A 12,650-nucleotide genomic window follows, 5' to 3' on the forward strand; every position below is an offset into this window, starting at 1 on the left:
GTATTTCTTTATCTTCAGAAGAGAGCAGCCTTAAATCCTAGTCAGCAGTCCTTAATAAGTTCCAAGGTTACATGCTGCCATGGGTTGGACATCAGCAGCAAAGACATGGGTTGAGTAGAGGAAGGATTAATGCAGGCACTGAATGTCATGAAGACATCCCTCTGTCCAATTCTGCTATGTCCTACCCCTCTAGCATCCTACCCCAAAGCCCAGGCAGGGCTTGAAACCTCTCAGGAGTTGAGCACCGTCCTTTTGCAGAGGTCTGTCCTGAACGTGCTCCAGGTTGCTGTTCATCATGGGGAGGACACCTGCTTGTGAAAAAAAAACAAAACAAAACAAAAAAAAAACCAACAAAAAAAGTGCACGTGCTGGGTTTGCAAATGGCTCTGAAAATAAGTTTCTGACAACATAGAACTAAAAACACAATCAAAAAATGCATTGAAGAATTCTGCATTTTCAACACTATGGAGTGCTCTATGGATTTGGGAGAGACGAGGTTTACAGGAAGAAGCAATATCTTTTATTAAACATCTGATATTGTTGGAGGGGGAAGAAAAGAACATTTTAGACACACAAGTCCTCCCTAAGCTTTTTTTTTTTTTCCTTCCTTTTTTTGCAGTGATATCAGTTGATTTAATAAAAGATTGATATCTCTTCCTATGAACCTTGGCTCTCCCATCCTTAGACCATTGGTGCCAAAACAACATTTCTGCTATGACTTTGGCCTTAGGTCAGCGTTCCTTAAAAAGGGATTCCTCTGGCAGATGCCTCCTCCTCTGAAGCGTGAAGGTTTACTCTGCAAACATTTTCTTTCTTCTCTTTTCTTAATATGGCCAGATTTAGAAAACAACAACAACAACATATTTTTGATAATTTTCAGTGCTCACTGTCAGATTCTCTCTCTCATCTAGACCAACTCTTTCTCTATTTCTTATTCCCTGGAGATCAAAACTGTTTTCTTTCTCCTGGGCTGCAGTCAACTATTTATCCGGTGAAGTTTCCGTGCAAGTAATAGATCAGTGAGGTTTAACAGCTGCCCGGTTCATGTTCCTTTGGAGACTCATTCAGCACGGTTGATAAGACTAATAGGTGAGGCTTGCAATGAAAGCAGATTTAGAGACTTGATGCTTCAATGTCAGTGGGTTAAAGAACTAGATGATCTTTGAGGTCCCTTCCAACCCAAGAGGTTCTATGATTCTAAGAAGGCAAGCTCAGTCCCTGGCTGCGCAGACAGAGGAGAGGAGTCTTGTGTAAAAGGTACAATGCGTGTACTACATTCAGCTTCCAGCAAAAGGTCAATTTCCAGCAGGCAAATGCTATGCAGATGCTAAGTGGTTAATCATTGCCTTTATCTCTTCTGCCTCTTCTCATGTGGAAAATGCTCAAGGAGGTTGTGGATGTCCCATCCCTGGATGCGTTCAAAGCAAGGCTGGGCAGCCTGGTCTGGTGGTTGGCAACCCTGCACATAGCAGGGGGTTGAAGCTAGATGATCATTGTGGTCCCTTTCAACCCGGGCCATTCCGTGATTCTGTTGTTCTATGGAATACAGTGTGCTACTCGCTCTCCCTCCTATCTTACAGAGTTTTGGGAAGGTTTCATATTTGTAAATATTTGTTACACTAAGGAGAGACTTAGAGGTGAAAGAGCATCGTTTTGTTCTGTACTAGGTGAGATCACGAAGGGCATGTCCTGTCTCTAGATCATGCCTAAGTAAGAACAGGGAAATCCTGGAGTGACCTGGAGATCTCCCATGGAGACACCTAGTGATGGTTCGGATGGGCCACTTGGGCAGGGCCATACTCCTACTATGTGCAGGAGTCTGCATATACATGTTGAAAATATTATAGCATCTGTTTACTCATGTGTCCCCTTTCTCCCAACCCCTGATTCATTATTTCTGTCCTTGTTCTCATGGCAGTCATTCCTTCTGTGTGTCCCATGAGCTGGGTGGCTCACAGCACAGAGGCTTACAGCTGCTCCAGTTAACATTTTGGGGGCAAAAGAGCCAATTTCCATTTAAGCAGTGGTGAGACTGGAAAGAGGGGAGGTGAGGGAACCGCTCTGCTGTGGGGGCATGGGATAAAGTGTCTTTGTGCTCATCGTCGTCTGCTCTGCGTGCAGAAAAATCAGTGTGTACTGAATGTGCTGGTCTCTGGCATCTCCGTGGCTCCTATAAAAACCTCTGCAAATTGAATTTGTGGCACAGTTCCTGATCTCCTGGAAGGAAGATGTAACAACATCATCTTGTGTTTTAGACAGACGTTTTTCCTCAACTCTTGCCCGTTTCTACGCTGAGGGAAAAACAAATGTTGAAGAGTCTCTGTTCCCCCACCCCTCCCTTCTTCCTGTTTGAAACATGAAGAGCCCTTCACACAAAGCAGCTCAAGTGCAGAGGAATTAATTGGGGAAATTAGGTGGTGTTGTATTTCTGGCATTTTCTCAGAAATGGTAATTGCCCTCATTCTCCACCCTGCCAAGCCCTCTGCCTGCACCTTGTCCCCCCCCTCCCTTTTCCTCACTGTCAACCTGTCTTTCTCCTGCTTCAGTGGCTGTTTTCATGCTGTTACCATTTATCTCATTTCGGTAATGAGAGGGATATGGCAGGTAAAGAGCTCTTGGAATCTACTGACATCTTCTTTGAAGCAAAGACACAAAAGAGCAGTTTGTTTTTGGGAAAACTCCCTGCCACAGCACTTGACCTCCATCCTCACCACTTCTCCTGGCTGGGATACATTGCTGCTGCATTGCAAGTCATTTGGCTCAGATATTTTATTTAATACAGTCTTAGTGTTCACCCAAATGTTTAACCTCTCCATGTGTCTCCTAAACCTTCACACACTCATTAAGAGATAATCAAATGTATGATCTTTCAATCCAAACCCAGTCCATTTTCCAGAGCTTTGAGCTGAGGTTCACTGTTCTGTATGTCCTGATCTAAGACAGCTGCTGGTGTTCATGGTGTCAAACAGAGGTACTACAGTGGGTAGTAAAGTGCTGGAACTCCTTGTCCTAGGACATGGTAGGTGCCAGCAGTTGAGATGGACTGAAAAAGGGATTGAACAGTTGTGGAAGCAAAATAATGTATTAGGGGCTATCAAACACAACAAGCAGATCTAGACAGGTGAAAGAAAGAACTTGTCAACCTGACTGTAGCAGAAATGTTAAGTCACAGCTTGAACCAGTGATTAAACACCTGGTGGGAAGGCAGGGCCAACCCAGGGGATCTCAGGTGCATATAACGAAGTGCAGATCCACCTCTTCCCAGACCTCATTTAAGGGTTGGCATTGGAGATGAGGGTATTTTGCAGCAGATCCCTTGTGTACTTGAGGTCTTCTAAAGGTAGGCAAATTTTCTTTGTTTGTTTCTGCATCTGTAGCTGCTGCATTTGGACTTGTCTTCGTTTGCTGTAGCCAAAGACTTTGTCACCTTGCTATTATTGCTGTACCTTCCATCATGTTATAGTATTACACTAACCTATTCTTGAGTAGGTTTTTTTTTTTTGTTTGTTTGTTTTTGAGTAGTAGAATCGTAGAATGATTGAGTTGGAAGGGACTTCTAAAAGCTGTCTACACCAACTTCTCTGCAATGACCAGGGATGTCTCCAGGCAGATCAGAGCCTGGCCCAGCAGAGTTATCAAAAAGACCCACCCATATAGTACACCCATCCAAGAGTAATTATCTACCTATTTCTTGCTTGTAACGTTTTCCATTCTTCTTGCTGTTCCTACTCGTGTTCAGAAAATTAGCTGAAAAACTGTGATAAACAGAAAAAAGCTAGACAGTCTCCCTTGATGGAAATCTAGCCAGAATATGTTCCTCTGGGGTGCCACCAGAAACAAGGGAAGGTTTTGTATGGGGCAGTCCTCAAGAGATGACTGTTCCTGGGCTTTACTAAGGTGTAAGCGAGAGCAGAAGGTGGAGAACTAAATGCCAGCAAGCTGCATTATTCTAGCCCCAGGTGCACCAGTAACCATGATTTTTGGACATACTAAAAAGAACAGTTTGCATTCTGGAAGAAGTATTGACATCTAAGGGAGACTTATCTTCTCTTGTTTATGTTGTTGGACCCATTTCCCTGTTGCTTCCCAGCTGTTCAGTGGCCTTCTCCTGCCTTCCCACCTGCAGGACTATGGCCCAGCTCTCCTTGCATTGGGGCGGCCATGAGATTACAAACTAGTTGGGAGATGTGGGGAGCAGCCCCAACCCTCAGTGCAATCAGTGAGAGGATTGGAGGCAGAGAAGTTATAGGCTAGTTTAGTGGGAGTATGGATAAATTATGTCTTGGCATGCTTTTTATTTATTTATTTTCCTCAATGTATCACGTGAAGTAGTGGCTTTTCAAGCAAGGAAGACGTAAAGGTTTTCCCCAGTGTGGCAGGCTGCGCTTCAAGGCAAACTGAAGACTCCTTAATTAAGTTATTTACATGGAAGGAAAACATTTCTTTTTCTCCTTGATTCCTGCATGGTCAGGACTCCCATGGGCTTCTACCCCTGTTCCCTCCCTGTTCCATAGTCCGACCTCTCTCTCAGTCACAGAGAGCTCCTTCTCCTTGCCAGCTGGATGGAGAAAGCCCCTGTTTGTAAGCAGCTGTCTTTAATAAACAGGCTGCTTAGGACTAGGCTGTCAAAGAGAGCATGTTCAATGTACAATCAAGGGGCAACGATGCACAAAATTGCACACACACACAAAACAGGAATCTTTTCTTGGTGTGTGTTGAGCTTTGAATGCTTAAGTGATTCCACCTCTCTCTTTCCTATTCAATTATGCGGGCAACACATGATAAGATTGCTAAAGGAATTAGTGAGTGAAATCTTTATATTGCCTAATCAATATTGTTCTGCTCAGTACAAGGCATCTCACCCTCCTCTTGGCCCCAGTTGTTTTCAGAGGGCAAATAAATGAAAACACAAGTTCACCTTCTCCAGGCTGTGGTGACCAAGAGGAAAAGCAGCAGCGTGTCTGTTGGAAATGTTTGCCATCAGAGTTTCTTCCTTGCTTTAAAAGAGAAAAGATGTAATACAGGAATTATTACAAACCCAGCCAAACCCATGTTTCAGGGCCTTAAAACGACCTGCAAGGCCTTTCATCTGTTGCAGTTATATGGCCTTACAGAAACAGCCAGCAACCTTACAAGCAAAGACAACAGATGATAATTTTTCTGAGCGTCACTGAGGCAAGACGCCAGATTTGATGGGCCACTAGACTGATCCAATATAGTAAATCCTGTGTTCCACTGTGGATTGTGGGACCAAATCATCAATTAATGTGAAGCTTTAGGAAAAAAAAAAAAAATCCAAATCCCTTTTAGTTCCCTGCAGTCATTAGTGACAAGATACAATATCTATAGCTCAAATGCTTTGCCAGCATCCCCTGGCAGCAAGGCAGAAACTCCACTCCTAATTTTTCCAATACATAGAAGAAAAACATATGAGATCAGTGGTTTTTAGAGTCAGATTCGGCTGCCTCTTCATATTTATTTAGACGGAGGAATAAATCAGGTTTGGGTTACTTCTGGGTTAGTTATTTGTTATTGGAATAAGTGCATGGTAATAGACCTGACAGGGGAAGATGTTTCTCTTTCAGCTCTGTGTTTGAGGTAGAATTTGCTTTGTTCTGCACTATATTATATTGATGTTTTTTTCCCACTGCTGATGACTTCATCTGCTCTGCTTCCTCCCAGTGTCCATGCCTCTGCCACAGCTGGCTTTAGGATGTGGATTTATGCGAGAGATCTTTCTCCCCCCCCCCAACTGTAATGCCATAATGCAGAGGCAATTTAAACAACCATCATGAAACAATTTGCTAGGCTTTTCCCCCCACCCATTTCCTACCTCAACTTCTCGGGGAGGGAGGCGAATCAGTCAGTCACGAGGCAATTCCCTAAGCATAAAGAGCTGTCAGCTACATTTAGCAGCTCAATTTTCACCTCTGGAGAAGGGTGGGAAGGCACCCGGGGTGATGACTAGCCAGGCACACCCTAAGCCCGTATTTTTGATTTTCCCTGGGCAGCTGTCAGCCTGAGCTTCTAAGGACTGCAGCCAGAAGTCTCCCCTCAGACCACTGTGCTTTCATCTTAGGATTTTGTTTCCTTTTTGTCCTGGTGGGAACACAAAGATCTGACTAAAAAGCTAGGAGACCTTCTGCTAGTCATTCACTTTTAATTTGTGCACTGAGATCCCTAACCCTTCTCCTCCCTCCCATTCTCCAGATCTTCCTGCACTGATACACAGAAAATGTAGAGCTGTGTTTTCCACTTTCCTTATCCGTTCCTAGGGTTCAGCTGGCAGTTTTGTGGGTGATTGGAAGATGTGGGATGAGGCCCTTTCTTTTTCTCCCAACCTCCAGCAGAGGTTTGCAAGACTTTTGGAGAAGAGTAGAATGACATACCAGGTGCTTCATGGGGATTTTGGGCTAGAGATGCCTTCTTGCTTGGCTACTTAAGACATCAGGCTTGGGATTTTTCTGCAGGCTGAGTTGGACAGGTCCTTGCGCCATGACTGGTGATGGATAAGGAACCAGATGCTGAAGTAGTAGTTCCACAGGAACCACTCATGCCTCCTAAAACTTCTCCAGCTCTTCTGGCTGTGGAAGATACTCAGGACCACCAGGGGATGGGGCTTGGCTGGTGGGGAGATGTCTGAGGAAGCCAGAGCCTCACTTGGCTCTTGCTCAGCTTCAGCGCTCGTCCCTTACCCTCCCTCTGCACTGATGCAGGTGACAGTGTGGGATGCAGCTGGCAGCAGCCATGGGATCTCACCCATCCCACACCCTCGTAGTGTTGCGGAGCATTGGGGTCTTGCAGCCAGTGGAAGGCATATGGTTCAGTTAAAGACATACCCTTTCCCTTCTTGTCCCCTCGCTTCATCACCCCCATCCCTCCCTCCCTCTCTCACCCTCCCCTTCTCTTTTTGTTTGTCTCCTTCCCTTGTTTTCACCCATTCACTGTCAGGAAGGGCCGCGTCCGAAGGGCCAGCTCAGCGCAGCGTGGCAGCGACACAGACTGGCACCGCCGGCAGCTGCAACAGTGAGTGGATCCTGACCTGTGGGGGACTGTGCCACTGGGGCATGGAATGACACGTGGGGCTTTGGGACTAGGTTGGGTCCAGTGTGTTTGGCAGCCCAGGGGCTCTCATTTGCAAGGGGAGCTGCTCACGCTTCTCTCCTGCAGCAGCTCTTCAGAGCTTGGCTGTATGGAGAGGGAATGTGGGATGAATGCAAGAGTCCTCAGTGCAACCCTCCTCCATGGGTGTTCGGGCTGTGTCTGCACTAGTGAACAGTTTGGGATGTCCTCTTCTTTATCTCTATGCAGCTAAACCTCTCCTGCTCTGAGCAGGATGGTGTTTGCTCCACCCAGTAGGAGTTATTGACTCATAGACTCAATAAGGTTGGAAAAGACGACTAAGATCATCTAGTCCAACGCTGACCCGTCACCTCTGCTCACATGTTCCCTCATCAATAGCTTGGATGCTGTTGAATTGGCATGACCCAAAACCTGTCCATTTAAACAGCTGGACCATTTCATTACCAGCCTGAGTGCCTTTTATTTGCTAGTCTAGACACAGCAATCTGTATCAGCAGCTTGGAGCTGTGACTGAGTGGACTGAAAGCATCCCCGTCCCACCACTCTCCTCCCTCAACTGGTGTATAGAGTTCTGAGTTGGGTTCTGCCAGAGGATCTTGGGTTGGCCAAGGTGGTGGCTGAATCTGTTTGGAATTGAGCTAACGCACTCAAAAACACTGCAGAGTGTGATGAGATGGTTCCCCACGTTACTTCTCAATGTCTTCCCTGTGCCAGAGCAGGGCTCTGCTGTAATTGTGCCAGGGTGCGAGTTTAGTTATCACTGATTTTACAGGGGGATGTCAGTGGGTAAGAAGATGTGCCACCAAAAGGTGATTTTTAATTTTATTTTATTTTATTTTTTGTTACATTTATCCCTTTCTAAAGCAAAATTGAATTGCAGGGTGTGGATGGGAATTTAGTTCTATGCTCTGATGTAATTTTGTATCCTCAGCCCGGAAGGCAGTTTTTAAAAAATGATTTCCCTCTGTGCCCTGACACTATTTTTTTTTTCTTTTTTTGCCTTTCAATCATGTTCTTATGACAGAACAAATATCAGAGTTGACCTTTGCAATGCGACATAATAATATGTGACTTCTTTATAGCTCTTTTCATCCAAAATGCTTAGCACACTGCAAATCTGATCCTGCAGCCACTTACCACTGGACTTCGCACTCATTGTGTGAGCGATGCCTAGGGGAACCTGGGGCAAAGACACCCAGAAGTGCTGTACCTCCTTTACTTACAGGATCAGGCCCTAGAGCTGTGCAGCACAAGCCTGTAAACAGCCACATTTTGCAGATTTCTCCCCCCTATCAGAGTTGCGTGGCCAGTATTAATGCGACAGCTTCCCCTTGGCTAAAATGTCACAGCAGGTCATGCTTATGTCATATTTATAGCTATCATCTACAGCCATGTTGCTTTTATTACTTTCTCCCAGCCTTGAATGCATGCTAATTAATAAACTCCCTTAGCTTGTTGTGCACCATTTGATCCTGTAGAAATCACAGCATTTTAACTTATTAGCAAACGGCAATTAAAAATTATAACTGTTCAAGGGGGAAAAGGAACATAACCACTTGTCTTCTGCATCCCTTCTGAAACAGCCTTGCACTGATGCTTCAGGCTCAAGTCCTTTGGCTTGATAGAGGGTGGAAATTCCAGGCTGCAGAACACTTCTGTTGAAAAACACTTTCTGCTCTTCTATTCCTGTTTGAGAGGGGAGGCCTCAGGTGCATGGGAAGGAAGAAGTGACATTCCAGCCTTGGTCTGGGCTGTGGGTTGTATCAATATCCTGTAACCATAGAAAATTCGGTGTGTCTGTTTCCTACTCTTAAAAAAAGTGATCTCATCTTCACCAAGGAGATATGTACTTTTAAAAAAAAAAAAAGAGATGGCAAAGGTTTTAAGGAACACAGTTGTTATGGTGTTGGGAGACAGGTAAGTACAGTGGTAATACGTAGGGAACCTGAACGCTGGGATGTTTGCTGTGCTGGTTTGAAGCAAGTTAATCTTAGAAGTCCTCAGTCGATAGGATCCTGGCACCCACCTCTTTTTGTTTCATTCAGGATAGTCAGAACCTGGAGGGGGCTCTTTTTCCCCCTCTTGGTGATGGGAAGTGGTCACATTTGGAGTTGGAGACCCACCTGCCATCAGCAGGCATCTGTATGTTCTGCTGTTTTCTGCCACCCTTAGAAAATAAATTCATTAAGAGCAGAGAGGACTGGAAGGGATTCCCTGGATTATCAAATCCAATCCCCCGTTGCATCAATCACTTCAGATTTATCTTTTTCATAATCAAGTGCCACTATTAAATGCACTCCTCAGGGAAAACAGCCCCAGAATCTCATTGCTTTAACTTGTAGATCCTTCTAATTTCCAGCCTATGCTTAGTCATGGCCTGTTCACTGAACAGCAGGTACCTGGCACAGGAGCAAGAAATTTAACACAGTTTTCTTAAAATAACTGCCCAGAAACACTATCCGCAAGAAATGCTGAAGCTGCAAAAGGGAACATGCAAGGTCAGGTAATGACAACAGCGGGGCCTTTGCTCACACTTTGTGTCTCTGCCGTGTAGGACACACTTTACATCATCACCTGCCATTAATCTTGTACGATCTGGTGAAGGTACAAGGCAGAAATGCTCGTAGAACGAAAGAACTTCTTTCTGTTCTTCTCTGTAATATTCATTGTGTAACCCTCTGTCTCCTTTACAAAGCATAACTAAACCTGAGCTAAACATTTGTCTTTTTTTCCCCTTCTTGGCAGGCTTCTTCATGCCACTTATTGCTTTATTGTACAAGCCATTACCTGCACAGCACCTTTGAGAAGCCAGCAAACTGCAATGCCCTGTTTTACAGGTTAGGAAGGGAAGCACAGAGCTATCAGCTGCAGTGCCCAAGGGCACACAGAAAGCGTGACAAAAGCCAGAATAAAATTCTACCCATGGAGCTGCAAAGGCAGTAGAGGCGTCTGTCCTCTCAGATGCCCCTGCTTCATTCGGTGCGCTCTTGTTCACTCCAAAGCATCAGCACTCATTAGCTCTGACCCAGACAACAGAGCAATGGCACATGAAGAGCCATCCAAGCTTGGATGGAGCATAAACTGCTGGAGCTGCTCAGGAGGAGGTCTCACTTGACAAAACCACATTTGCTTATTTAACTTGGCAGGTATTCAAGTGAAACAGGCATGGGTGGGAGGTGTCAGAGCTGATCTGGGTACCAGCACGGGATTTTGGCATTCTATTTCAGTGCTCCTGTTTGGTAAAGAAATCCACTCAAAGCCTTTTTTTTTTTTTTTTTTTTTTTTTTTTCCCCTCTAATCAATATTTAAATGTCATAAGAATTGTGCATTGCCCACCTCGATGCTCCTAACAAATTAATGTATTTTATTAGCCTATAATCTGGAAATCATTGCCGTGGCTGCTATAAAAGCCTGAAGCTCTTCAGTGGGAAAGATGTCAGCAGCTCTAGAGTGTATGCAAATATATGCCATTGCCATAAAGATCCCAGGGGTCAGTAGGTAGTTTCCAACCTCCAGCAGCAGCAGCTGAGTGGAGCATCCTGTGATGGGGAGCAGGAGTGCAGAGCTCTGTGTTGATTCTCCTGGAGCTGTGATATGTGAATGCCTGGAACTGTGCATAGCTGCTTCTGATGGATTCAGAGGAAAGCATTGGTGCCATTAACAGGGTGACTGCAGGGTGAGGTGATATTGTGATGGGTGGTTACTGAGCAGGTCCCATGCCCTGCACAGAGCCCATGACCTCTTGCAGGTTGCTCCTCATTGGCCTGGGTGAACCTCAAAAATTAATTACCCTTTGACCAGTTGTATTTCCATCTCTGCAGGAGGCTGTGGTGGAAAAGAGAAGTACCAGGATAATTTTCTGTGGTGTTACACAGCAGATTACCCTGTACTTATGGGGTCACCAGTTACCATGTAATTAAGACCTCTGATGCAGGGCCGTCTGCTGTAGGTTTCAAAGCAGGGCTTGGAGGAGCGATATCTGCAGGAGGTTGGGGATGAATGGCAGCAATGGCTGCTGCTGCTTTCCAGGTTTCATTAGAGACAGCTCTGCTGGTGATGGAGGATCTGCTGATGTGCCCTGTATGTAGGATGGTGCCTGAGGGATGCCCAGGGGTCAGAGCAAGAGGCAGGCAGCAAGACCATGTGCTCTGGACTGCAACTCTTTGTCTTTTCATGCACCCAAATCAAACACCTAGAGCATTTTGATTATCCACCCTAAATTCCAGTAGCAGCTCATTTTACCTCTTGGGTGAAAAACACCAGTCAGCCCGGATCAATGCGCAGCATGTTGCTGTGAGGTGAGATTGTGATCACCCTGCCATAACCTCAAAAGCCCCTGAAGAGGTAAGGCAGAAGCAAAGAAGGGATGAAGGAAATGATTTTTGAGGCAAGATAGAAGGAGCTGTGCGTAAAGAGTTTGGCTAATGGTCAGAGTGGGGAGATCATAGCATCAAAGAATTGTTTGAGTGGAAGGGACCCTTAAAGGCCTTCTGGTCCAACCCCAAGCACTGAAAAGGGACACCTACAGCTGATCAGGTGCTCAAAGCCCCATCCAGCCTGATGCTGAGTGTCTCCAAGGATGGGATATGCTGCCTGATGGCAAATATTTGCAGAGCTGTGAGCCTGAAGATTAGAATATGTTATTGAGAGAAATATGTAAGTTAGCACAAAGATAATGTGTTGAACGTGTTGAAGATGAGGCTATGTGACAAGCAGGAAATTTCCATCATGTAAGCAACACTTGCTTATGACTTCCTGAGGGAGGCTGTGGGTTGCCACTGGGATATTTGGATTGATGTCCACCAATACCTTAGCAAATCCTTCAGGTCCCTCACAGAGGAGAGGTGGCAGAATGGAATTTAACCGATTTTTTTCTTTTTATTTTTTTTCAGCTCTTTGGGCTGTAAAGCTGTTTCATACACAGACTTGAATGTCACTGCCTGTGCCTGCTGCATACACATACCCAATGCTTTTGGGCTCCAGCAGCTTATCCAGAGGCAGTGAAATACGCCAAGGCTTTAAGCCCAGTATTTGTAGTCATGTTTTCCCTTGGAGTTGATGCTCCAGCAATTACATAATTGAGGACTGTCCCATCTGCTCAGCATTCATCTGCAGGGGTCATTCATCCTACCAGACACTGCAGAACATTAGTGGTTTCTTTAGACTCATTCTCCCTTCCATCCTTCCTCTTGTGGCTAACACTAATGGAGAGCTGATGACTAAGGACTCTGCTAGGAAAACCTGCATAGGCCTGAGAGCTGACCAACAAGGAAGGATTGTCTTATGGCAGAAACAGTCCGATGTGTCCTACTGGGTTTGTGAAGTGAGCCCAGTGGGGTGGGATGTTTGAGGCAGGAATGGAAAAGACACATTCAGGACAACACGAATGAGTCTTTAGGTCTCAGAAAGTTTAACCTGTAGCATCATCTAATAGCCATGTCTCTGCAGTGGCCAAAATCATGTGTAGGGGCTTTGTCTTTTTGGTACAGCACAGTTTACCACTGGCACTGATGAACTGAATCACTTTGTTAGTAGGTGTGATGCTGCAGCCTCCAATAATGAGCTCT

At 45.3% G+C, this 12,650-nt stretch overlaps 1 protein-coding gene across 5 annotated transcripts in view; it reads left to right on the forward strand.

The window, feature by feature from the left end:
- The window catches only part of NTRK3 (neurotrophic receptor tyrosine kinase 3), a 178,058-nt gene that overhangs the window by 153,418 nt on the left and 11,990 nt on the right, over window positions 1–12,650 (forward strand). Inside the window, exon 16 of one of the 5 annotated variants that reach the window (XM_042875622.1) lies at window positions 6,952–7,026. The exons of the other annotated variants lie outside the window; for them this stretch is intronic. Within the exon in view, the coding sequence (XP_042731556.1) occupies window positions 6,952–7,026 (75 nt within the window). The remainder of the gene's footprint in view (window positions 1–6,951; window positions 7,027–12,650) is intronic. 5 annotated transcript variants of the gene reach the window in all.

Source organism: Lagopus leucura, unplaced genomic scaffold (assembly GCF_019238085.1).
Source record: "Lagopus leucura isolate 7727_CA_CO unplaced genomic scaffold, USGS_WTPT01 Super-Scaffold_100015, whole genome shotgun sequence".
Taxonomy (NCBI): Eukaryota; Metazoa; Chordata; class Aves; order Galliformes; family Phasianidae; genus Lagopus; species Lagopus leucura.